The sequence below is a fragment of the Macrotis lagotis genome, chromosome 5 (assembly GCF_037893015.1).
Source record: "Macrotis lagotis isolate mMagLag1 chromosome 5, bilby.v1.9.chrom.fasta, whole genome shotgun sequence".
Lineage (NCBI taxonomy): Eukaryota > Metazoa > Chordata > Mammalia > Peramelemorphia > Peramelidae > Macrotis > Macrotis lagotis.
In genome coordinates, this window is record NC_133662.1 from 110827872 (window position 1) to 110855391 (window position 27520).

At 32.7% G+C, this 27520-nt stretch overlaps 1 protein-coding gene across 4 annotated transcripts in view; it reads left to right on the forward strand.

Annotated features, from left to right (window-relative positions):
- The window catches only part of FIG4 (FIG4 phosphoinositide 5-phosphatase), a 147499-nt gene that overhangs the window by 30877 nt on the left and 89102 nt on the right, over window positions 1–27520 (forward strand). For all 4 annotated transcript variants that reach the window (XM_074187331.1, XM_074187334.1, XM_074187333.1 and 1 more), the window contains 9 exons: window positions 409–565; window positions 2672–2722; window positions 6221–6369; window positions 11296–11424; window positions 15205–15305; window positions 16833–16995; window positions 19579–19676; window positions 23701–23834; window positions 25235–25351. In XM_074187331.1, the coding sequence (XP_074043432.1) occupies window positions 409–565; window positions 2672–2722; window positions 6221–6369; window positions 11296–11424; window positions 15205–15305; window positions 16833–16995; window positions 19579–19676; window positions 23701–23834; window positions 25235–25351 (1099 nt within the window). The remainder of the gene's footprint in view (window positions 1–408; window positions 566–2671; window positions 2723–6220; window positions 6370–11295; window positions 11425–15204; window positions 15306–16832; window positions 16996–19578; window positions 19677–23700; window positions 23835–25234; window positions 25352–27520) is intronic.

The window sequence follows — 27520 nt, forward strand, 5'->3', positions numbered from 1 at the left end:
TGGAGGAGAATAAGACTTGGTTGTTTAAGTGACTTGTTCAAAATTATATCATCAATTATAAATAGAATATAAAGCAAAAATATTTATAACTCCTCATTTTCATCTTTGAGAAGATTCAGCTTATTTAAGGATGGCAAATAGCAGTCTGTAGAATAGTTTTTAGAGTAAATTTCTCATTTTTAGCATGTGTAAACATGTGTATTTGGCAAAAATTAAAGAATGTGTTCTTTCAATTTCATCTTTGAAACTTTAAAAATCTGTGATTTCATTGGGGTGGATACTTTTTCATTGATCAGATTATAACTCCTCCTTGCTGAAGTGAATACTTTGCTGTATTGTATTCTTTTTTGCATACCCAATTCTTAAGGCATAAAAAATTAAACATTGCATTTTCTTATTTTGAAATAGGTTTTGTCAGATTTTTAGAAGGCTATTACATCATATTAATAACAAAAAGGAGGAAGATGGCAGACATTGGAGGACATGCAATATACAAGATAGAAGATACAAATATGATTTATATACCAAATGATTCTGTACGAGTTACTCATCCTGATGAAGCTAGGTAACAACTAGTGGTTAGCTGTTTTTACTTGTGATATTAAAAATTAAGGAGATAAATTTTATTTTTAAGGTTGTGTATATATATATATATATATATATATATATATATATATATATATAGTATTTTTAAAGTACTGTTTTATCTTGTCTGCCTTACAGCGACTCAGGTTAAACTAACTGATTGAAACTAATCAAGGAATAAATTTTTGAGTATAAGAATAGACAGATAAAACTTGGTATCATTAAAAAGAATTATTAGTATTCACTTTGTTATTTTAATTGTCACATTAATTGTATAAAATAATTTTAGTTCCATTATTTGAAGTGATCAGGCAAATGGGAAGAAACTTTAGTAGTTGCTTTTGTGTCCAGATTAGTTGGTAACCTAAAGCAATATACAAATTAACTGGGCTAGAATTAATTATTATTAACATATATTATATCAAATAACATCTTACATTTAAACCCTCTTTTATGTGCTATGTATACTTTTTTTTTGCTCCAATCACTTGTTTTATACTATCTGCAATTGAAGTCAATAGATTTTGACGCTTTTTCTTTAATCTTTTGAACAGTTTGTTTTCTAGTCTAGTTTTGATTATATAAGCATATCTTGGAGATATTGCAGTTTCAATTCCAGATAACCACAGTAGTTGGTAACTAACATAATTAGTGCATATAAAAGTTATGTCTACTCTATACTGTGGCCTATTAAATGCGCAATAGCATTATGTCTAAAACAACCATGTATATACTTTAATTAAAAAATACTATATTGCTAAAAATGCTAATCATTCTCTGGGTCTTCAGAGAGTCATAATATTTTTGCCTTGATGTTTATGGTTGCTGACCAGGGTGGTGGCTGCTCCAGGATAGGGTGGTTGTGGAACTTTCTTAAAATAAGACACAATGAAATTTGCAGCATCCATCATTTATCAGTTAAGGTCATTGTCTTATATGGGTATGATTTGTGACACTCCAAAAACAATTACAGTAGTAAGTAACATCAAAGATCACTACAATAGGAATAATAATATTGAAAAAATTTGAAATAATAGAATTACCAAAAATGTGACTCAGAGGTACCTGCTATTGGAAAAATGGCACTGGCAAACTACCTCAAAAGAGAATTCCCCAAACCTTTAATTTGTAAAAAAATTCAGTATCTGTGAAGTGTAATAAAACATTGAGTGTATTACCTAGGTTTTCTAAAACAACATATGATTGTATCACTTAGTTTTTCAATGAGATTTGAATCAGGGAAGTTCTTAGGGCATTGTTGTATGTTTATCTCTTGGCTAAATTTCTTAACCTTTAATGATGTGTGACATGGTGCAAGGTTGTGTTGCTGTCTTTCATTTCTATATGGCAATAGTTATCCTTGTAGAGTAATTCTGCTTCTCAAAAATTCAACAATTTTTGAATATGAATGAAATGAATGAAAAAAAGCAAATTTCATCAGTAAAAATTACCTTTTTCCAAACTCCAATACTCAAGCCTTTGTTACCCATGACAAATATTTTTCCTTATTAAAAGTCTATTGTATATTGTTGAAGAATACCCTTCTAGTTGCCAGATCTCTCTGAAGATCTGCTTATTTTCTTAAGATTAATTTGGTTATTGCACAGGTAGTAACTTTATAAGTCCATTTTTTGTTTTTGATTGCACTTTCCTTTGCACATCAGAGTAACTGATCATATTCAATGATCCCTGAGACACTCAACTTTGTCACACCAACAGCCAATGCAATATTTCCAACAGTCTTTGAAGTATACATCAAAACTAAGGATACATCAAAAGTGTAGAGAAAAGTACATCAAAAAATATATCAAAGGAGAGCAATGAAATATATGTTATGAAATCCAGTTGATTGAAAACTAAAGTGTGGAAAACCAACTCAATCCAATTTCATTTAGTCAAGGTCATCATAAAATGTGTACTGTCTGATTTACAAGTTGTTGTGGGGAAAGCATGTTATAAAATTAAAATACTACATAAATATGAATTATCACTTTCAGAAATATATATATATATATATGTTTATTAAGTAAATGTTGGTTGATGAAAACATGAAAGAATGATGTTCTTTGTTTTGAATTTTTTTTAGATATCTACGAATATTTCAAAATGTAGATCTATCCAGCAATTTTTATTTCAGGTAAGTTTGAATTCAACTTGGTGGTTAATTGATTAAATAAAATTTAATTTCTTTTGCAGAATAAAAACAGAATAGGGAAAAACAATCATGGACTCAATAAGTTTTACTATGAATTTTAAAATAAAATTACCTCACAAAATCTAAATGTGTTATGAACTTTAAGAAAACCTGTTTTTAGAAAATCCAAGCAGATAAATTAGATGATTATTTATATTCAAAAGCATTTTCTGTTGTATAAAAGGGCTTATCTCAAAGTTCCTTATTTAAGGCCCCTTTAAACATGATTTATAATCATTTTTTTGCAAGGTTTTGACTTTTACAGTTTTTCTCCCTCCTTCCATTACCTCCCCCTCCCCCCAACAGAAGCAATATCATATAGGCTTTACATTTGCAACTATAAGTATAGATCAAAATTGAAAGTGTTGTGAGAGAAGAATCAGATCCAAAAGGAAGAAAGAAAACATAAGAGATAATAAAATTATAAAATACCTGAAACAACTGTTAAAAATTGAAGATAATAAGCTTTGGTCTTCATTTAAATTCCACAGTACCTTCTCTTGGGATGTTATTCTCCATCCCAAACTCCTAAGATTGTCCCTGATTATTGCACTGATGGAAGTGAACAAGTCCATCATGGTTAATCATCATCCCATATTGCTGTTAGAGTATAAAATGTGCTTCTGGTTTAAGCACTGATTCTTATACTTCATAAAAGCAGTGTCTATTTTGTTAAATGAAGTAAGATGTTTTTGGGGTGGTATTTTATATTTTTATTTTAAACCTGGGATTTAATTTGTTAGGGAAGACCAGCTATGGAAAATCATTCCATCAATAAAAATTATTTTTAAAAAACTGAATTGACTGCGACTTTTAAAGCAAGAACTTAACAACTTCTGTTGCTATGAAACAAAATATGACTATTTTTTCAAATGTGACTATTGAAATGATTGGAATAATCAAGAAAAGCAATACTATTAGGTTCAAAGATAATGAAGAAAATCACTCTCAATCAAACCTTACACATGAATTAAAGAAAAAATTATAATTATGCCAAACAATAGTATGTGCAACTCCTTTTGCAGAAATGTTTGAAACATGGATAATTGTATCTTATTATATTCACCATAATAATGTAAATTGTAATGAATAGTAATTAAAAGTATTTTGAAAACATGTTCACTTTCTCTAAGTGAAAATATTCTGGTTATACTTTGAAGTTCTCTGATTAAAGTAAAACAGAATGGAACTACAAAACAAAAGAGAAAGTTGCTATGGTGAAATCTGTAGTGAAAAGCCTCTCTTGGCCCAACAAAATCCAAATTTTATTTGTATAGGATTGAGAATAAGGTCTGAATTCAAAACCCATCCATCAGAGAAACCATTACTTATTAGATTGCCAGATGGTCTTCGTAAGCATACCTAAGTTTACACCATTAGCTGTGTATTGACATTATTCATTATGCTCATTCATGATGTAGTGTAACAACTTAAAAAAAATTTAAAATTAACAAAATTGTTTACTCAGTGTCATCTTGTGTTCTTTTTAGTCCATATCAAAGTTGGAACAGCTAAAATAGGTCATCACCTGGTGTCCAGGCTTCTGGTGATGACCTGATATACCCTCCCCTCCATCTCCTGACACACTTATTTAAATTTTTCCTTTGATATCAGACACATGGACTATGACTGGGTTCATATTGAGCATAATATTGGGAATTAATTGATGTTTGAGGGAAAAAGTCCTTATAAAGTTATATTTAAGTATATATAGGCAACTACATGGTGAAGTGAATGGAGCACTGACCTTGAAATCAGGTAGATCTAAATTCAAATCTGACCTCAGATAATTACTAGCTATGTGACTAGGAAGTCACTTAACTGCTGCTTGCTTCAGTTTCTCAACTGTAAAATGGAGATGATAGCAGCACCTATCTAGAAAGCTTATTGTGAAGATCAAATGAAATAATATTTTAAAACACTTAATATAGTGGGGGCAGCTAGGTGGTGCAGTGGATAGAGCACCAGCCCTGGAATCAGGAGGACCTGAGTTTAAATCCCACCTCAGACACATAATAATTTCCTAACTGTATGACCTTGGGCAAGTCACTTAACCCCACTGCCTTGCAAAAACCAAAAAACACAAAAAACAAAAATGCTTAATATAGTGAACAGCACATAGAAGGTGTCATATATTCCCTTCCCCTTAATATTTGAATGATAACAAAGTACATGGCAGTACACTAAAGTGAACTTCAATCTTAATTTTTTAAAAGCTTGTCCTCAAGATGTAATTTTTTAGGCAGTAGGTTCTTTTAAGAAATGCCTCTCAACTGAATCATCCAAATCCAAGAATTAAAATTTTTCAGATTGTACTATGTGTTTTGTGTCCAAATTCAGCATATCCAAAAGAGAAATCATTATTGTTCTCTCTCAACCGTCCTTCTTTTGAACTTTTCTATTATGGTCAAGGGCACACTTCCAGGTAATTGAGCTAGTTTTCTTACTCAGCTTTTTCCTTTTGCTCATCTCACATATACAATCTGATACATATTATGTAATTTCTTTCACAAGAGCCTCTTAGTCATAAAATCCCTCTACCTCCTTGCAAAGTCACTCTCCTAGATCAGGTCTTCAGGACCTTTCACTTAGACTACTATAGTAATTTCCTAATTGGTCTCTCTGCTCCATCATTCTTTACTCTGGTCCATCCTCCACTATACTGCCAAAGTGATTTTCCTAAAGTGTAAGTTGGGGTATATCATCCCCTTCTTCAGTCAACTCTTAGGAGCTTGCTATTGCCTCCAGGATCAAAATTGAAGTTATTTGTTTGGCATTGTACCACCTATTTCCTTCTATCTTTCAATTTAAAATTTTTTTTCTCCCTTCCAAATAATTAAGGATTCAAACATACCAGTTTACTTGTTATTCCTTGGACATGACACTGTCTTATATCTTCCTGCCTTTGTACTGGATGTTCCCCATGCCTGAAGTGTTCTCTCTCCCAACCTAATTCCTAGAATCCCTGGCTTTTTTTTTGAAGGACCATCTCTTCTAAGAAGTAATTCATGTTCCTCTCAGCTGCTAGTGCTATTCCATCTACTACTGTCTTCCATTTACTATGTATTTATCGTGCATATTTTGATGTAAATACATTGTCTCTCCATTAGAAATGTTTCTTCAGGGCAGGGACTGTTTTTGATTTTTTTTTTTTGTATCTTCAGCATTTAGCCTAGTATGGAGCATAGAATATTAATAAATGCTTGTTGATTGATTTATTTGTAGGGATTTATAATTCATGCAAAACACTTTGAAGCTATTCCCTAACAATGATTATGTTAAGATTAAATTGTCATTTTTGGATAGAAATTCTTCCAAGTGAAATGATAAATGCAAAATAATTTAGTTTATGCAGTAATAATTCATATGGGAAGTCAGAACTGTGAGAAAGTTTCTATAATTCTCTCTATGATTCATAAAACTTTTAAACTCTAATTTTAGTTACAGCTATGATTTGTCCCATTCTCTTCAATATAACTTGACTGTTTTGAGAATGCCACTTGAAATGTTAAAAACTGAAACAACTCAGACTCGACAGGAAAGTTTTGATATCTTTGAAGATGAAGGACTAATAACACAGGGTGGCAGTGGTAAGTGATTCTCTATACTTGGGAATGTGTTATATGAGAACTGTAAAATCTTTATTACATTTTATGCAACTTCCATAAAGAAAGACTACTCTATATTCATATTCTCCATATTGTTTTTATAGATTTGTGAATTTGACCAATATAATTTTCAGACCTGATTAACCATTTTGTAATTTAATGTGTATGATAGTAAAAAAATTTCTTGTTGTCATTTCGAAGAATTTAATAATCAGCTTTTATTTAAAACTGAACTTTATGATATTCAGCTTTAGAGCTGTGGTTAAATTCCAAATGGGAGAATTCACGATTATGAACACCTCAGAACAAACTCCTTTTTCCTAGAGACCAGTTCAATTTGGTCTAGTTTCAGAAAACGTCACAAGAAACCAAATAGAGCAAGTTAGAGTTGAGTCTTGTTTTGTCTAATAGACATTATGGTTAGAATGAATACAGAGTCTATCATATCCTCATGTTTGACAAGGGATGACTTAGGGGCAAAGTTTGTTTTTCTAGAGGTTATCTAGAATTGACTGCCTGGCACATATTATGTGCTTAATAAGCACCCATAGATTGATTAATTGATAGTTCCTACTTTCAAGGTTACCCTCATTCAGATATCTTAAGGTGTAAGCTTAGATGCACTGGGGCTAGACAGAAGTCAAGTCAAAGTGTTCTATATAAATTCTTTGAATTTTTGGTAAAGCTTGAAGCTTCACTGAGCATATGCAAAGTCTTGGTACTATTGTAGATTTGAATATCAGTATGGTATTTGAGCTAATAAAACCATGCCTTTATTTCTCGGCTTAGTTCAACTAGTAGATGTGATGTATAGAAGAAAGTCACAGCAGGTGGGGAAAATTGAAAGGGAAAGGATTACTGCAGATCACAATTATGTACTAACTATATCTTTCTAATTTTAAAAGAAATTATAGCTTTCTAATTTATAAAGCAAAATGAAGTATGTCTTTCTTTTTTTTTAAATTATTTTTTCAGTCACCAACACTCTACCCTTTTTCTCTCCCACCCAAATGAGAACAAAAGAAAAAAGCATAGAACTTCTTATAGACATAAATAGTCAAGAAAAATAAATTTTGACTATGAGGAGATAAGTAATGTGTTTCAATTCCTTTGAAATAGTGTTAGGCTATTATTATGATCAGAGATGCCATCTTTCAAAATTGTTTTTCTTTACAGTATTGTTGTCATTATATAAATTGTTTTTCTGGTTCTGTTCATTTTACTCTGCATCAGTTCTTACAAGTCTTCTGAGTAATTCTTTGAACTTGTCTCCTTTATTATTTATAATATTATGAAGACAACAAACTTGATATTCATAGAAATAGAGATTAATAGCAGTAAAAACTGTTATAAAATAGTAGTGCTTTTATAAAACTGTAGGTTGAAGAAAGGTAAGTTAAAGGATAGCTTTAGGAGATGAGATAGGTTGCCATAGAGGAATGGTGTAATTTGAATGAAATACTATTTTATAATACCAGATATCAAAAACATTTAAGTGTTCCAAGGACCTCACTAATTGAAAAAGTGGTACTGATTCTCTACAACTCTCATGAGTCTCTTTACTTACCATCCAAATAAAACATAATAAGTACTTTATAAACACTTATTAGTTGATTTAACAAAATACAAAATATAGCTCTTTTTTTCTAATGTAGTGTAAAATCTTATTCTAATACCCAATCATGGTGTGGAGGTGAGCCTGGATTCTTAAAGACACATTGGAGGAAGGCATATTCTGACTGACTGGGCTATATTGGACCATCTTTGAATTCAGGCTTAGTGACTGAGAGGCTCATATCCAGTTTGCCTCAAAATGGCTTCTCAAAGATCATTTGCTAAATTATAGATTGCTAATCTATATATCTATGATCTCACAGAACCTTAAAATTTAAGCTGTGATATGAACTGAGATATACTATAAATCTCCATAGACTGTAGCTTTTTTTTAGAAAGAGTTTGATATAAGAGTTATTAGTATTGTCTTTCAACCATTTGTTACAAAGAAATTTCAGAATATTTAATATATTTAAAATATGTTCTTAATGTATCTGTGTCATTGTAGGCTACTATAAGTTGAAATTGTCTGCAATAGGGGGCGGCTAGGTGGCGCAGTGGATAAAGCACTGGCCCTGGAGTCCGCAGTACCTGGGTTCGAATCCGGTCTCAGATACTTAATAATTACCTAGCTGTGTGGCCTTGGGCAAGCCACTTAGCCCCATTTGCCTTGCAAAAGCCTAAAAAAAGAAAAAAAAAAGAAATCGTCTGCAATGCAGACATATGTTTCTTCATTCCCTTTGTACTTTACCTTACAGTGATTTTTTTTTCATAGACTTTAAATGACAATCAAATATATAAAAGATATTATACTATTCCTTTCAGTTTTTAGCCATCTAGCTGGAACCAGAATCTGTCATGGGTTGGTTGTAAATGAGTGAGGTCCATGGCAGTGATAGGAATCTTCTAGGATGGGGCTTAGGGGCTTGGGAGGGTGAGATTGAAGCTGCAAATTTTCGATGGAGCGGACAGATATAGTGGATGGTACAGATGTTTAGTTAATGATCCAGTTTGGAGATGAAGATTAAAGAAGGTAAGCAGCAATGGGAACTTAAACAGGAACAAATCCAGTAATGATATGCAGATCCCAGGAGGCTAGTAGGGTTTGAGGTCCAGGGCTGAGACATCATTTCTTGATATTGAAGTAATCAGCATGGTTTGGAACTTGGTAGAGAACTCTTTTAGTTTCCTTCTTTTTTTAAATTAATATTTTATTTGTTTTCCAATTATATACAATAGTAGTTTCTATCCATTATTTTCTGTAAGGTTTTGAATTTTACAATCTTTCCTCCACCCTCCCTTCCCTCCCCCATCCCCCACAGAAGTTAATCTGGTAATCTTTACATTGTTTCCATGCTATACATTGATCCAAATTGAATGTGTGTTGGGAGAGAAATCAATATTCTTGAGAAGAAAATAAAATATTAGAGATAGCAAAATTATGAAGTACATAAGATGCTTTTTTAAGTTAAAAAATGGAAGATTTTGGTCTTTTTTTAAACTGGACAATTCTTCCTCTGGGTACAGATTGTATTTTTCACTGCAGGTGCTCTAAAATTGTCCCTGATTATTGCATTGATGGAATGAGCAAGTTCAATAAGATTGATGATCACCCCCATCTTACTGTTAGGGTGTACAATCATCTTTTGGTTCTGCTCATCTAGTTCATCATTAGTTCATGCAAGTCTTTCCAGGCTTCTCTGAATTCTCATCCCTCTTGGTTTCTAATAGAAAAATAGTGTTCCATAACATACATATACCACAATTTGTTCAGCCATTCTCCATTTGATAGACATTCACTTGATTTCCTATTCTTTACTACCACAAATAGGGCTGCTTTAAAATATTTTTGTACCAGTGATGTTTTTACCCTTTTGCATGATTTCTTCCGGATACAGACTCAGTAGTGGATCAAAGGGTAGGCACAGTTTTATTGCCTTTTGGGCATAATTGCAGATTGCTCTCCAGAAAGGTTGGATGAGTTTGCAGCTCCACTAACAATGTATGTGTCCCAGATTTCCCACATCCCTTCCAACATTGAGCATTGTTCTTTCTGATCATATTGATCAATCTGAGAAGTGTGAGGTGGTACCTCAGAGATGCTTTAATTTGTATTTTTCTAATCAGTAATGATTTAGAGAAATTTTTCATATGACTCTGGATTGCTTTGATTTCCTCATCTGTAAATTGCTTTTGCATATCTTTTAACCATTTGTCAACTGGGTAATGGCTTGTTTTGTTTATAAATTTGACTCAGTTCTCTATATTTTAGAAATAAGTCCTTTGTCAGAAATACTAGCTGTAAAAATTGTTTCCCAATTTACTATATTTCTTTTGATCTTGGTTACAGTGGTTTTGTCTGTGCAAAAGATTTTTAATTTAATGTAATAATAATTATCTAATTTGTTTTTAATGTTGTTCTCCATCTCTTCCTTGATCATAAACTGCTTCCCTTTCCATGGATCTGACAAGTAAACTATTTCTTGATCTCCTAGTTTGCTTATAATGTTGTCTTTTATGTCTAAATCCTGTACCCATTTTGATCTTATCTTAGTATAGGGTGTGAGGTGTTGGTCTAATTCAAGTTTCTGCCATACTAACTTTCCAGTTTTCACAACAATTTTTATTGAAGAGAGAGTTTTTATCCCAGTAGATTACTGTAATTATTTCCTGCTGTCTCTTTTTAACCTGATCTATTCCACTGATCTACCACTCTATTTCTTAGCCAATACCAGACAGTTTTGATGAACTGATAGATCTGGCAAGGCTATGATGCCTTCATCTACCCTATTTTCATTAAATCCCTGGATATTCTTGACTTTTTATTTCTCCATATGAGTTTAGTTACAGTTTCTTTTAGCTCATTAAAGTGATTTTTTGGAAGTTTGGTAAGGTACTAAATAAATAGATTAATTAAGGTAGAATTGTCATTTTTATTATATTAGCCTGGTGTATCCATAAGCAGTTGATATTTTCCCAGTTATTTAAATCTGATTTTATTTGTGTGAAGAGTGTTTTATAGTTGTTTTCATATAATTTCTGAGTCTGCCTTGGCAGGTAGATTCCCAAGTATTTTATATTGTCTAGTTTCCTTCTTAAATGGTTGAAGGTGTTTGCCTTTTTAAATATCTAATCATATATTATGATCAGACCCTCTGTTCAGCTTTCCTTGAATTCTCCTCGGCTTGAGGAATCCTGCTTATGCATCTTTTATTCTCAATGGTACTGACAGACATACAGACAATGGTAACATTCTTCAATCACTGATTTTATTCTAAAGTTAAAACTGAAAACTGAAGGACTTAGTTTGACTTATTTCTTTTACCTTTCTCATAACCATTTTCATTTTTCCAGGTGTATTTGGGATTTGCAGTGAACCCTATATGAAGTATGTGTGGAATGGTGAACTTTTGGATTTAATAAAAAGCATTCTCCATCGAGACTGGCTACTCTATATTATTCATGGCTTCTGTGGGCAGTCAAGTATCCTTTATAATGTACTATTCCAAAAATACCTGTTTGGGGGCTAAAATTCTAGAGGTAGAAAGCAGCTATATGTAAACTAAAGACATAATTATTTATTAATGCTTTAGTTATCAGCAAACTTACCTAGGTATGTGTTAAATACCAGAACATTGGAATACAAAGAGTACATAAGTAGTGGGGATACAGAGTCAAAAAAGAAAAAGTCCCTGTTCTTAGACTCACATTTTACTGGATATGGCCCAGGCCCTCAAGAGATTTATAGTTTCTTATGAATGTAAGAGGATAAATAGCACCATAAGCATATACTAGAAACCAAAAGAATAGCATAAACATTAAAAATCACAGGAATTAAAAGGGCAGAGCAATCACTCCAACCACATCTCTGAGAGAAAAGAGAAAACTTCATAGATGAGATTGCAGACCAATGAGAAGTTAAGATATAGAAGTGGGAACTAGCATGTTTGTGCTTGAGGAACAAGGAATCAACTATTTGAGTAGATGATTCTTGGAGTACAAAGAGTTCTAAAATTTAAATTCTTAGAATCCTTTTATCCTTCTAAAAATTACTGAGGACCTTAAAGAACTTTTATTTATGTCTCATGTCTTTTGATAGTTACTATAATAGAAATTGAATGGTAAAATTTTGAAATCTTTATTCATTTAAAAACAATTGTAAACTCACTTCATGTTAAACATAGATAACATTTTAAATTGAAAAATTGCTATAATTTTCAGAACCAAAAAAAAATTGTGAGAAAGAATGACATTGTCTTACCTATTTTTCCCTGGATCTCTTTAATGTCTGACTTTATAGAGCCAAACTGGATTCTCTTATGTTGTTTTGGTAGAAGTATATGAAGTACATACAGATGCATAGCTTGAAAAGGGAAGAGTATTTTAGTAGACCATTATCACTTTAGTATTTTCATGAAAATAGAACTCTGACCTCATGGACCACCTAGAATCCAGGACTTCTAGGGATCCACAGACCATGACCTTGAGAGTCTTTTATAGGGGAATGATGGGATATCAAATTGGAGAAATGTGAATTTAGGGACCAGATTGAGGAAGGACTTGAGTGTCAGGCTGCAGACTAGTCAGTGAAGTTCTATAAAGAGTTTTTAAGCAGGGAGTAATGTATGCAAAGCAATATTTCAAGATGAGTAATCTGCAGAAGTGTGTAGGATAGATTCAAGCAGGAAGAGAAAGAAAGCCTAGATGCTAGAATCCATTTGCGATAGACCAAATATGAAGTTATGAGAACCTCATTTAGGGTAAAGTCCCTAGGAGTGGAAAAGAAGGGATCAATGAGAGAAATTGTAAGGCATTGATTGTGGGATTGTGGTTATACAATGGGGGAAAAATGTTTCTTTGAAGATCTTAATGCCTCTTTTGTGAGGGAAGTTCAGTCCTGGTTAGATTGTTGAGCTCAGTTTTATGGACCATATTCCTCTCTTAAGTGTTTAGATTTATCTTTCATCCTTTTTGATTTCACTCTAGAGTTTTGCTGGGAAATAGTTTGAGAAAGTGGTATTGTAGTTTTAAAGGGATCAGTTTTGATAGAAACTTTGAAAAGGCCTCTAGGTATGCAATTAGAGGAATTAGAACTAAGGGGAAAATACCATTAGAAGGAAAAAAAAATTGAAGAAGTTGTAATAGAACTTCATGAGGTATTGTGGGGCCTCCCATGGTTGTAATTTCCATTTTTACATAACTACATTCTACCACCTATTTAGTACTCTAGAGAAAAAAATGTTAAAAAAGGGACTTTTTTGACATGATAGAATTATAGAATGTTAGAGCTTCAAGGGCCCTAGAAGTTATATGATAAAACAACTATTTAGTGACAAAACCAGGGCTAAAACCCAAGCTCTCCACATTTTTGGGTTGCTTTTGTACACTTTGAATCCTTCTATTCCACCATGCCATCTGCTACCATCCCAATGTGGGTGGATGTGGATAACTATTTTTATGTTTTCTTAATTCTTATTGTCTTCGATTTGTTGTTTGTATTGCTAGATAATTCGGTAATCATTTTTTCAATGACCAAATACCTATAAGTGGCCTTTATACCTATAATGGTTTGTTTGAAGTTTTTTAATTTTTAATTTTTATTCTGTGTATTTTTTCATTTTATTTTATTTTATTCTAATTATATGCAAAGATTTTTTTCAACATTCATCCTTTTGCAAGTTTTTGAGTTCCATTTTTCTATTACCCTCCCTTCCCTACACCCTCCCCATGACAGGGAACTGTCTGATAGAAGTTCTACTTGTACAATTGTATTTAACATATTTCTGTATTAGTCCTGTTATGATAGAGGAATTAGAAATAAGAGGGGGAAAAATTCATGAGAAAGAAAGAAAAAGCATAAAAGAATTTTTATTTGTTTTTTTTTTTTTAGTTTTTTTGCAAGGCAAATGGGGTTAAGTGGCTTGCCCAAGGCCACATGGCTAGGTAATTATTAAGTGTCTGAGACCGGATTTGAACCCAGGTACTCCTGACTCCAAGGCCAGTGCTTTATCTACTATGCCACCTAGTTGCCCCTAAAAGAAGTTTTAAATAGTGAATGTAGTATATTCTTTCCTCCATTCAGACTCCATACTTTTTTCTCTGGATGTAAATGCCATTTTCCATAACAGGTCTCTCAGGATTGTCCTTGATCACTGAACTTCTGAGAGGAGCTGTGTCATCATAGTTGATCATTTCACAATGGTGCTGTTAGTGTGTGCAATGTTCTCCTGGGCTCATTTCATGCAGGTCTTTCCAGGCTTTTCTAAAATCTGGCCACTCATGATTTTTTACAGAACAGTTGTTTTCCATCACATTTATATACCATGACTTGTTCAGCCATTTCTTAATGATGAAGATCACCTCAATTTCCAGTTCTTTGTCACTATAGGATGAGTTGCTAAATATTTGATCTTAAAGGGTATGCATTGTTTTATTGCCCTTTGGGTTTTTTAAACATATCAGTGTTTACATAACAAAGATGCCACTTTGAAAGACTTCTTATTCCAGTGATGTGCCATTGCTCAAAATGTTTTAAAATTACAATTTTGAACTTGGTTTCTAAACCAGTTTATATATATGAACAATCTTATTATTGTCACATTTTTTGACCAAAAACTATTACTCATCACTTATCTTATGGATTGAAGTTATCCTTCAGTAACTTTTGACTGCTTGAAAAGTGCAAATCAATTTTTCTCAGATGAGAATTAAGAGAATTTGCTTCTGGGCATGGTGATGAGTGTCTATAAACTTTCCTATTGGTGAGGTTGAGGCTGATGGATTCCTTCAGCTTGGGTCTTGGGTAGCAACCATCAGGCTGCTTAAGGGACAGTAGGCTACAACAGAAATGGATCAGGCTAGAGTTCTGGTATTAACCAATAATAAGATTGGGCTCATGTGGCTTTCTTTCCAGTCTGAGTGAAATAAAATAGGGAGACCTAATTTCAAAAATAAAAAGGGAGAGGAGAAGGAGGTATAAAGGTGTGTGTGTGTGTGTGTGTGTGTGTGTGTGTGTGTGTCAGAGAGAGAGAGAGAGAGAGAGAGAGAGAGAGAGAGAAGGTAGGGGAGGGCAAAAGGAGAGAAGAAAAATAAGTCATAATCTCTGAAAGTAGAACAGGTTTTGCTTTGGGAAGGGCCTCTTGTTATCCTATAACAAATCCAAGAGAGTGTATTTTAATGTATTTATCAGAAAAATTATATCTTATATATCATATTATATTAATTATATCACCTGTGTTAAAGGACTTTAACTTGATTTCTCAGAGCTGTTAATTTATGGTCGACCAGTGTATGTTACTCTTATAGCAAGAAGATCAAGTAAATTTGCTGGGACCCGGTTTTTAAAGAGAGGTGCAAACTGTGAGGTAAGAGAAAGCAGTCTTTTTTGCTATTTATGTCTGTTTTGCTGTTGTGTGTAAAAGTTTTGCAGAAAGCTTTATTTAATCTTGATTAGATAATATACAGTCTTCTGGATTATCTAAGAGATGACAGGGAAAATTATTAACTTTTAAACATTTTGAAAAATTTTCCACACCATTCCTTGACTAATGCTTAAGAGAGGTAGCTACATATCATTACTTGAATGGCTTCCTAATCCTTAATTGATGATTACTCAATCTTGTTTTGCAGACTGCATCCTCTCTATGCCTTCTCATTTTGGGAGCTTCCTGTCTATATTAGCATGATACAGTAAAAGGATGATTATTAAATTTGAATCAAAGAATCTGATTTAGCCCTGAAGCTTATTACCTATGCAACTTGAATAACCTTTCTAGGTCCTGGTTCTGGATTTATAAAATGAGTGGGCTGGACTAGATGACTTCCAGGGTCCATTAGACTCTAAATCTATGACCCTGTGATCCTTTTGTCTTCCCCTAAATCTTCCATGGAAGATCTATCCCACTGTCTTCCATGTAGGTCTTTTAACACCCCTTTATTGTTTCTTTTGCTACATCACTGGCCTACTTCCTTTTATGATCATTTATTTCCTAGATGATGAAAGATAATCAGCTGAAGTATCATAATGGAAAAAGAAGGACATGAATAATACAGAAATGGAAATAACTACTTGCAAAAATGGGGCAGACAGGAGGAAATGCTCATTCTGGGAATAACATACTTAGTAATAAGTAACTGGAGGCCAATGGAAATACCTGATTGTTCCTTTTCTCCTCTACATTATGTAGTCTCAGGAATCAGCCACAAGAGGGAGGAATCCACCTCTCTATAACTTATCTTTCCAACCTTGTCATCTTCAGTCTCTGCACTACTAAAACTGGTAGAGTATGGACAAGGGAGGTAGCTAGATAGAGAAGTATATATTGACAATTGATTTTTTTTGAATGTTTTAAACCAACAATAAATATTTTTGAGAATTTAGTTTTTGAAATGCCAATTTTTTTCAAAGCCATCTTCTGAAAAGGTTTAAAAAATTTTGCACCATTTATTTTTCTTATTAATGCCTCTGAGGGTGAGAAGTGCTACATTTGATTCAATACTTTCTCATTTCTCTGCCAGAAACAAGCCATTGACAGTATTTCTATTTCTCTTGACCTTTCCCCCTTGGTTTAGATTTTAATTTTTGATAGTCTGCCTTTTGGTTTGGTATATTATACTTTTAAAAAATTTCAATTAGTTGAATTAATTACATTTGTATTCCTCTAGATGCTTTTTACCTTGTACTTTTTTTTATTGATAGTTTTAATATGATTTGGTTTTGCTTTCTTTAACCTTTTTTCTGTTTTTAAAAAATTACCTTACTGTGAAAACTTCCTTTTAAATCTTGTCATTTGACTTATATTCATATTTTATATTGGCCATCATTTGTTACTTTCAAGATATTTCTGTTGGCAGGCATTATCACTTAGTTGCATGCATGTGTTTCTTTCCAGGGTGATGTTGCTAATGAAGTAGAGACTGAGCAAATACTCTGTGATGCTTCTGTAATGTCATTTACAGCAGGAAGCTATTCTTCTTATGTGCAAGTTAGAGGATCTGTCCCCTTATATTGGTCTCAAGATATTTCAACTATGATGCCTAAGCCTCCAATTACATGTATGTGGAAAATATTTTCAAATAATAATTTCAATGAATGTTCCTTCCCCAGTGTAGCATATTAGTAAATGGCGAGTTTAAAAAGCAGCTTATATAGTACAGTAATTGGAGTTCCAGACCTAGAGTAAGGAAGATCTGAATTCTAATCCAGCTTTAGATATTTATTAACTGTGGGACCCTAGGCAAGTCTTTAACCATTTTTGCCTCAGTTTTCTCATCTGTAAGATGAGCTGGAGAAGGAAATGGCAAACCATTCCAGTATCTTTGTAAAGAAAATCCCAAATGAATTCACAGAAAGTTAAATACAACTGAAAAAATGACTTAATAACAAAGCTTTAAAAAAAACTTATAGTTCTAAAGTGATATAGGTATGAGCCTTATTTTAATGATAAAATTACTTTGGTTTTAAAATATCAAATTAGTAATTTTTTTGATTATAATAGGATCTCTTTATCTGCATAAATCTAGGGATTTTAAGCCAATATAATTTACTTAAAAATAGATTAATGTAATATAGAATATAAGATAATTTATGGACATGCATTTATACAGGACTGTATAATTTTCAAAATGCTTTCTTCATAGCAACTTCATGAAGTAGATAGTGCAAATTTTATTATCCTCATTTTATAGATGAGGAAACTAAAGTAACAGTAACATGTTACTATTAATAGTAGCATGTTCAAGTCATGTCAACAAATCAAGTCTAAACAAGCATTTAAAATACTTACTATGTGCCAGACACTACTAATCTCTGAGAATACAAATACAAGTAGAAGGATATTCCTTCCTTCAACGAGCTTACATTCTAATACATGAAGACAACACAAAAAAAGGGAACTGAAAAGTGTGAGAGTGGGAGGAGAGATAAAGGAATCTGGTGGGGCATTATAGAGAAAGCTGCAGCCTGGGGAGAACTGAAGACATAGTTATCCTAAGTGTCCTTAAATGGAGTTCTGGGAGGAATCAAATGGAGAGATTTCAGGGGTAAAGCTTACTTCCAATTTGTGCATTCCAGGATAAAGAGATTTCTGGGACATTGTAAAGATTTACTATCTATGATAGGCAAGGATAGTTAGTGCACAAGCTGGAATTTGAATTTGGATCTTCTGATTCTAATTATTCCCTTTCTACTCTCTTACCTTTTGTATATAAATATATTCATTTGAAGTAAGATGGGAGTATTTATAGATTATAGAATGTGGTCTGACAATCATTAAGTGTTGACTTTGAACTTGGTTTCTTAAAGTTGTTAATTTATAGTTAACTTATATTGTTCTAATAGCTAGGAGAAGATCAAGTAAATTTACTCTGATACAGTTTGTAAGAAGAGAATCTGTGAAGGAAGACCTTAAGTATCATCAAACCCAAGATTTTTTTTTTTAGGTTTTTACAAGGCAAATGGAGTTAAGTGGCTTGCTCAAGGCCACACAGCTAGGTAATTATTAAGTGTCTGAGGCCGGATTTGAACTTGGGTACTCCTGACTCCAGGGCTGGTGCTCTATCCACTGAGTCACCTAGCCATTCCCAAACCAGAGATTTAAAAAAAATTATTTAAGGAAATGGGGTTAAGTGACTTGCTCAAATCACACAGCCAGGCAATTATTAAGTATCTGGCACTAGATTTGAACTCAGGTCTTCCTGACTCCAGGGCTGGTGCTCATTCACTGTGCCACCTAGCTGCCCAAAGCCAGAGGTTCTTAACAAGGGTTCCATGAATTTGTTTTTAAAAATATTTTGATAATTGTATTTCAGTAGAATTGATTTCCTTTATAATATTTTATATTATATAATTAAAAACATTATCCTGAGATGGTATCTGTGGGCTTGACCAGACTACCAAAGAGTTCCATGACATAAAAAAGATTAAGAATCCTTGATCTAGGGCAGCTAGGTAGCATAGTGGATAAAGCACCAGCCCTGGAGTCAGGAGTACCTGGGTTCAAATCCAGTCTCAGACACTTAATAATTACCTAGCTGTGTGGCCTTGGGCAAGCCACTTAACCCCATTTGCCTTACAATAACCTAAAAAAACAAAACAAAAACAAGAATCCTTGATCTAGATGACCCCCATCATTTTACAAAGAAGGAAACCAAGTCCCAGTATAATATATGAACTTGTTTAGGGTCACACAGTTAATTGATAAGTCTAGAACTTTGGTCTCCTAAGTCTTTCCCTAACACTTTTCACTCTGTGAAGGCTGCCCCATTTGTCTAAGAGAATTAGAATAGAGAATTCTGCTGTATAATTTTATATATATATATATATATATATATATATATATATATATATATATATACACACACAAATATAATTATATTTATATAGATATATGTGTTTTTCTGATTTTTTTAAAAAAAGTATTATTGAGAAATGAATACAATTCTACTTTAGGAATCTGGAAGTTGTTTAGCTTCAGAATGTTATTTAACATCAATGTTTCCTTATAGGAAGATTTAGAAGCCACATTCAAATAATTTCAAACTGTATTCTATTTCTTTAAAATTTTTGGAAAAAATGAAAAAAATGACTCCTACTTGATTTTTACAAATGGTTTTTATGCGTTATTTTATTTTTCTTAGTGGATCAAGCGGATCCATTTGCCCACATAGCTGCTCTTCACTTTGACCAGATGCTCCAGCGGTTTGGCTCCCCTATCATCATCTTAAATCTAGTGAAGGTATGACATGGTAATGTGTTGTTTTGTTATATTATTCAAATAAATTTGGTGACCTTTTCTTCAATCCTGAGGACCCGCTGCATATTTTTCTGCCATTTCCCCATACTGGAATGTTTCAGCTTGTCAGAGCCTGCCAGCCTGGGACAGCTGATCTCTCTTTCTCCTTGACCTGTTTGTCCTCTGCCTAGATTCTGTAATGGTTCCTTTCCTTTTATAACTCAAGAAAAGGCTCTTTATGGAAAAAATCTTGTGGTCAAGTTTTTCTGATTTCTTGACCTAGGTTCCTTCCGTTAATCCCTTTGATGCATAAGTTAAATTTCCATTTGATTCCTGAAAAAACAAAAGATTATCAGAAGGTATTTCTACCTTGGAATGTATTTTACCTTAGTCCATCTGATGATGGACCAAAGGCATCTATGTTAAGGAGATAGGAAAATGAAGCTGTAATAAATATTCTTTGAAATATTAACATGCCACAACATCTTACAACATTTGTGTTAGTTTCCAATAGAAATGGAACCTTTAAGCCATGCATAAAGATCCCTGCAGATTACATATTGTCATAGAAAATCACAAATTAACATTATCTATGTTTTATTTTTGGTTATTTTGTTAATATTTTCCAATCACTTTTTGATCTGGTTCAGACTGCATTGGACTTTCAGTTTGACACTTTTGGTTTATAAGATCTTCTTATGGGGAAATTAAGGGCAAACTAGGATTAATTGCTAGCTCTGAACAGAATTAAATTTTAGGAATCTAGAACATATCAGAATAGAACCAAAAGGAAGATTTTAGGAAGTGAAAATAGAGGCATAGGTCAAGGACAGTAAACAGAACCAATTGTGATGATAGTCTTTTGACCTCAGTTTCCCTGACTTCTCAAAATCTCATGGGAATCAGGTGATGTCAAATCGAACACATGATCTATAAGCATTTGTTTTGGGCTACAGGTCAAGGAAGTGGAACAAAGATTGTCAGCCACTGGCCTGGCAATGTCTGAAGAAAATGATCCAGATGTTAACATTGTGAAAGTCTGTGACATGAACTTTAGTTAATTTCCAGGTATTTATGAATTTCTGATAACCTGGGACCCTGATGATGAACAAAGGAAGAACATTTATTTTTGCCCCTTTGATTCCATGATTCTGTTGTATCTAAAACTGAATTGGTCAAATAAATGGTTTGCACATCAGGTCGGTCTTTTCCTAGTATTTTTGGTTAGAGTATCTGGAGAATTCCCTTTTTCTACCAGGCTTTTTCAATATAAAATGATGATTAGCCTAATTAGTCAAAATTAGTTTGATAGTAAACAAAGAAGTCAAACTTCAGTGAGAATTGTAAACATGAAACTCTTTTCAGAAATTAGTAAAACATTAAGGAATTTAACTACATTTGATAAAATAATCTCGTCTTGTATTTATAGTTAGATTTCAAAAGATACCATTAGGACACAGATCTAAATTTAGAAGAACTTGGTAAGTGAATCATTGTTTATATTTTACAGAGTTCTTATAAGTGTCACTGAAAAATCTGTGACAATATTAACATTTAGGATGTTAGATTTAATTCTCTGTCACTGGAATATATTAAAAAATTAATGCTTGATATTTAATTATAAGAATGGTTTCTCCAAAATTCTCACATGTGCATTCATTCAAATGTTTTAAAAAATTAGTAGGTTTTAAAAAATTGTACATGTTCATTGTTTCTTTGCTATTCAAAACCCAGAAGTAGTTAACAACAAGGTGATTGTGTACTCCTGGGGATTAAATTGCTCTTTAGTGGTAATGTAGACAGCATGTTTTTTTGTTTTAAAGTGAGATTTTTTCCTGTAAATCAGAGAGTAATAGAATATTGCAAATTTGTTTCACTTTAGAAAGACCTTTTAATTTTATGATTGAAGAGTCAAGTGTGTGCATATGCATGATAGTGATTTATCACCACTTAAAATTAGAAATTTATGAGTAATGTTCTTGGTTTCTTTTTTTTAGAATGTAGATTTTAGGTATTATTTAATAAAAATGAAGACTTCCTCAAAATTACATTAAAAACAGAACCATAGTTTTAGGGCTCAAAAATACCTTAAAGCAGCAGTTCTCAAAGTAGTCCTTGGAAATTGCCAAGTCCCTTTCAGTGACTCTGTGATATTAAAACTATTTCTGAAATAACGCTAATATATTCTTTGTGTATTAGAATATTCCTTCCTACCTATTTGTGTGAGGCTAGATTTTCTTCCTACATTTCAACTAAAATAACATATTGTATCAAACAATATAGAAGCAGTTAGGAAAATCTAGCTGCAAAATCTAGGAAAATCTAGATTTGCAAAAATTTATAGAAAAATGCTATTCCTCTGGTTAAAATTTTTTGTCTTGGAAAAGTTATTTTGATAAAAGCATGTTCTATTAAAATGTGATAGGTTTATTATTATTATTATTTTAAAATGAATTAATATTTTTAGAATTTATCATTTTTAATTTCTAATATAACTATTAATAGATTTAAATCATACATAAATACTTTTTGAGGTCCTCAATAAGTTTTAAAAGTATAAAGGGCCCTGTGAACAAAGTATTTGAGAAGTGCTGTTTTAGAGGTCATCTAATTGAACCTCATTTTATAGATGAGGAAATTGAGTCTCAAGAGACATGAAGATACTTTTCCAAGGTAACCAAACTAATTAATGATAGTATTGAAGGAAGCTATATCCTTTGAATCCTTAAAACTTTTCCTTATTGATTTAAAGGTCTTCTTAGAGAAAAAAATTTAAACCGTATTTATGATATATGTATATATACATAAATGTATATGTATATATGATATATGTATAAATGTATATGTATATGTGTATATATGATATATATATATATATAAAATAGATATGTATATAAAATTTTACTGTGCCTTAAATCTGTAGGGCTAGATATTAGAGTACACATACATATTATAATCTGAAAGTGCTGACTTGCCTTGTTTCATATAAGCCAATAAGTAGCTGGACATGAATCCAGACCTTCCTGGCTTCAAGACTGGCTCTGTTCATTCACAGTGCATCTTTTGCATATTATTCCTTAGTTTCATAAGTAAACCAAGTTAATTTTTAGTTTAGCATCTTCTTTCCTGGTAACTTATAGCTATTAGTGCTATTCTTTTCACATAACTCTTGTTAGACCTTCTTTAGATGACAAGTTGTTTAACTAGGATAAAGAAGTTCATAAATTTTTTTTCTTTACATTGGACTTAATGAATTTAATTTATAAGCCTTGAAAACTAAGCAGTTAGGAACACTATACTTGGCTTCAGCCTACTTGAGCTAAATGCTTACTTTTCCCTGTTCTTGGAAGTAGTCTTTTGATTTGAATCATCTTTGAAATTGTTTTGGACAGATTGTTAGAAATGGACTGGGGAACTGTAAGAACAAAAAAAGGAAGATGAGAAGAAAAAAAAGAAAAAAGAAGGAAGGAAAGGAAGGAAAAAAAAGAAAAATAAGCTTTTTAGGAAATGAATAAATGAAAAAAAGCATTTATTAAATATCTATGCATTAGATTCTCTGAGGCTAGTTACTGGAGCTACAAATACAAAGTTGAGATAATTCTTTCCTTCAAAGAACTTATATTCTAATAAAGAGAGATATTCTTGGGGGATGATGGTGGCCTCTGAAGAGACAGGGATTATGGGTAGTGTCCTGGAGTAGATGATTGCTGCTTTTGTTTTCAATATCAGTGGAACTCCTACTTCTCTCTGCTCTGTTACTATCCTAGAGCAAAATGAGTGGTATCTTTAATAGTATATTTGTGCAGTCTTCAAGCTAAGCCTAGGTCATTTCAGTTTATTGTATCAGTTTTATTGTCCTTTTCCAAATAATGTAATCCATTTAATTTACCTGTGATTTAATTCTCTGAATTCTAAGATTTTAGTAGGTCAGCTTAGACTTATGATTTTTAAGTTATGTAAGTTGAAAGTTATTTTAAAATCTCTAACAAAATAATTTTAATTAGGTGTTTTTTTAATTTTAATAAAGGAACGTGAAAAAAGAAAGCATGAAAGAATTCTAAGTGAAGAACTTGTTGCTGCTGTTACTTATCTCAATCAGTTTTTGCCTCCAGAACACTCTATTGTTTATATCCCTTGGGACATGGCCAAATATACCAAAAGGTGAATGGACAGGCATTTATGTGTTATTGTACTATGTTCTTGCTTTTTTAATAGAAACTAACAGTTCATAAAATAAAGCGATCTCTGTGGCAAACAAATGTTACTGTTTTAGTTTCTTTCATTTGTCTAGGAAGGGCACACATGAATTAAGAGTAAACCTGAGTAACTTAGACAATTTGCCCCAACATGTACAAAACCTTGACTGTATTTGAGATTGCCACCACTACATTTTTACTTCTTTACTTAAATTAAGAGGAAATTGCTACTTCTTGAAGGTATTTTTTGGCAATCTATTCTTTGATTGACTGAACAAAACTTCTTTTTCAAATATCACTTTAGAACTCTCATTTATTTGTTCAAGAATCAATAATGGCTCCTTGGTACTTACGTTGAATCTGAATCTCATCCTAATATTAAGACCTATCACTTTTTCTGATTAATAAGACTAAAATGCCAGAACTCATTAATCTAGCCCCATATTCAACTTTATATGACCTATCCTTGTGCTTTTGCTTATGAAATGCTAGCATGACTAGAGTATTTTCTTTGTGTCATTTATTTCTTTTAATACTTGACCCCAAACTCACCTATTTTAGCAGTGCTTTTTCTGTGTAACTCATTTGATTTATACATGGATTTAGTTTGTACTTTTAAATATTTTTCTCTCAATACTACCAGATTGTTTCAGTTTATATCTATGTTTTGTCTTTTCTAAATAGATTATGAATTTCCTTAGTATAGGGACCATATCTCTAAATTCTTTTATATATCTCCTCTGCCTCCCTCTATTCATAATGCCTTGTATAGGAAATATTCTACATATAGTTCCTTGAATATGATGCTGCTTTTGGAGAAGACAATAAAATAGGAAAATCAGTACTACTAACTTATATTGAGATTGTGGTTGTTGGGAAATGTTTTTCAATTGTATCCAACTCCCTAACTCTCTGTTTAGGGATTTTTGGTAGAGATATTAGTATGTTTTGCCATTTCTATCTTCAGCTCATTTTACAGATGAGAAAACTCAGGCCAGCAGGGTTAAGTTAAATATGTGAGACCAAATTTTTAGTTCACTGAGTCATCCTGACTCCAGGTCCAGCGTTCTATGCCACCTAGCATAGCATGCTATGCCACCTAGCTGTCTTTTTAATGAATTTACGGATTCTTGATTTGTTATAGTCCTTTTGCATATGTTTTTGCATTAAGTAGTCCTTTTATGTATGTTTTTGCATTAAATGTTGCTGGTCAGTAGCTTCAGTCTAGAAATAGATCATTATAATTTTATTACTAAATACTATTCTATATATCTACAAACCAATGAACATATATATTACCTGAATGTATTTGTTCTACTCCTTGAAGGTAAAAATTTATTTTGAATTTGAATTTTCTCCTTTCAGCAAGCTGTGTAATGTTCTTGATCGACTGAATGTGCTTGCAGAAAGTTTGGTGAAGAAGACAGGTTTTTTTGTAAATCGTCCAGATTCTTACTGTAGCATTTTGCGACCAGATGAAAAGTAGGTATATTTTTTAAAATGTGAAAGTCAACAAGTATTTTTTAATGGTCATGAGGAGTAGAAATATTGCATTAAATACCTGTAATACCTGTTACCTGTAAGATGAATAACTTTTGTGCTTTTTAGTTGTTTTAACTAATATGATTGAGTGGCCTAAAGTTCTAATAACATGTTCTTGAATAGTCTATGTTATGAATGAATACTACAGTACTGGTTTATTCCTTGAGAATACCTCTGTAAGGACTATTTTTACTTTGGTCAAAAAAGAAACCAATTACTAATTACTGACTATGTCTTTTGAAAACATGGGTTGCTGGGCAACAAGGTAGCACAGTGTATAGAGCATCACCAGCCATGTAGTCAGGAGGACCTGAGTTCAAATTTGGCCTCTGTCACTTGCTAGCTTTGTGATCCTGGGCAAATCACTTAAACCTTAAAAAAAGAAAGAAAGAAAACTTAGGTTGCTATAGTCTTCTTACTTTTGCAGGCTTGTTAGATTTTATATTATCATGAGATAGATGTTTGTTGTTCTTCCATTGTCAAAGAGGAACCACCATTGGGAGGGTGATGTTTTGATTGGCAAGTAAATAGGGTTTGAGGGAAGTAGAACTGGAGAGAGCAGTGTGGCAGAAACAAAGGAGTAGAAGAGCAACAAAGGTATCTTAAATTCCTTCCTTCTTATAGTATCCTGCATCTTAGAGGCTATCTCTATTTTTCCTCTGCACCCTCTTTATTGCTGCATTCTTGTTTGGTATTAGGCATAAAAGAGAAACCTTTAGTAGGCAACTTTGAATGACTGGCCACTGAGAAATAGGGTTGGTGCTACCATTATTACAACTTTTTTCAGTTTCGCAAGGCTAAAGATTAAGATTGTGGGGTTAGAGGTAGTGAGAAACAGGAACAGTAGAAAAAGTCAAGAGAATGTTTTTCCACTGTTTCCATTTAATGTGTGTGTATTTAATTTCCCCATCCCCCTCTTACTCTAATACTACAATTACTACTCCTCTGCCATGAGAAGAAACGCCATACATGAATCATTCAAACTGAGGGTGCTGACCAAATTATGCTCATGTTCTGTGATTATTGGCATCATCAGTATTTTCAGAAGATAGCAAATTTTAAGTCATAATCTGTGGATGGATAGTTTGATATCATGGATAGAGAGAGAGTTTTGAAGTCAGTAAGATGCATTCAAGTCCCACCCCCCTCCTTCCCTCCCTAACTCCTAACACTGGCTATGTAAGCCTAGACAAATCATTTAATTTCTCATTGTTCTAGGCTATGAGTTGCAAAGAAGCTGTCAAGCTGCTTTGATAGAGCTGAGGAGGCTGGTCTAGGAGACTTTCAAGTCAAAAATAATAAAAAGTCAACATTTTACTTAGATACACTTAAATTAGAACAGAAAAGGTAAGAGTTCCCTATACCAGTGAAGTCTCAGGTCTGGTCCCTATCTGGGTCCTTGGAAAGGAGAATTGATGATAAAGATGAAACACTTAATTTAGGCTATTCTTTTCTTTTTTTCAGTTATATAGCTGCAATAGTTATTAAAAGACTTATAAGACCTATATTAAAAGACCCCTTCTCCCTTAATGAAAATAACTAAAATCAAATAATATCCACATTTATCTTCTATTATATTTGACTAAGTTTGGGTAGCACTAAAGTACAGTAAAGAAGAGCATTGATTTTTTTAGTCAGAAGACCTGGTCTTCAATTCCTTGCCCTACCACTTGAGTAAATCACTTAAATTTTCTGGGCCCCAGTTTCTTCAGCTTAGAAGACTGGTCTGAGAGTCCTATTAATGTCCTTCCAGGCCTAAATTGCTGACCTATGATCTGTCAACAGTAATAAAAAGGTCAATATTTTACTTGGATGTATTTGAAGTACGAAAGAAAAAGTATGGGGCATAAGTAATCCTCCTTTGAGCACTGCATTTTAAAAAGATGTGGAGTAATTGGAGAGGATCTAGAGGCAAGTGAACTAAAACAATTAAATTGATCCAAAGAGAAAAGGTTTAAAGAATTATTGTGGGGCGGCTAGGTGGCACAGTGGATAAAGCACCAACCTTGGAGTCAGGAGTACCTGGGTTCAAATCCCATCTCAAACAATAAATACCTAGCTGTGTAGCCTTGGGCAAGCCACTTAACCCCATTTGCCTTGCAAAAAAAA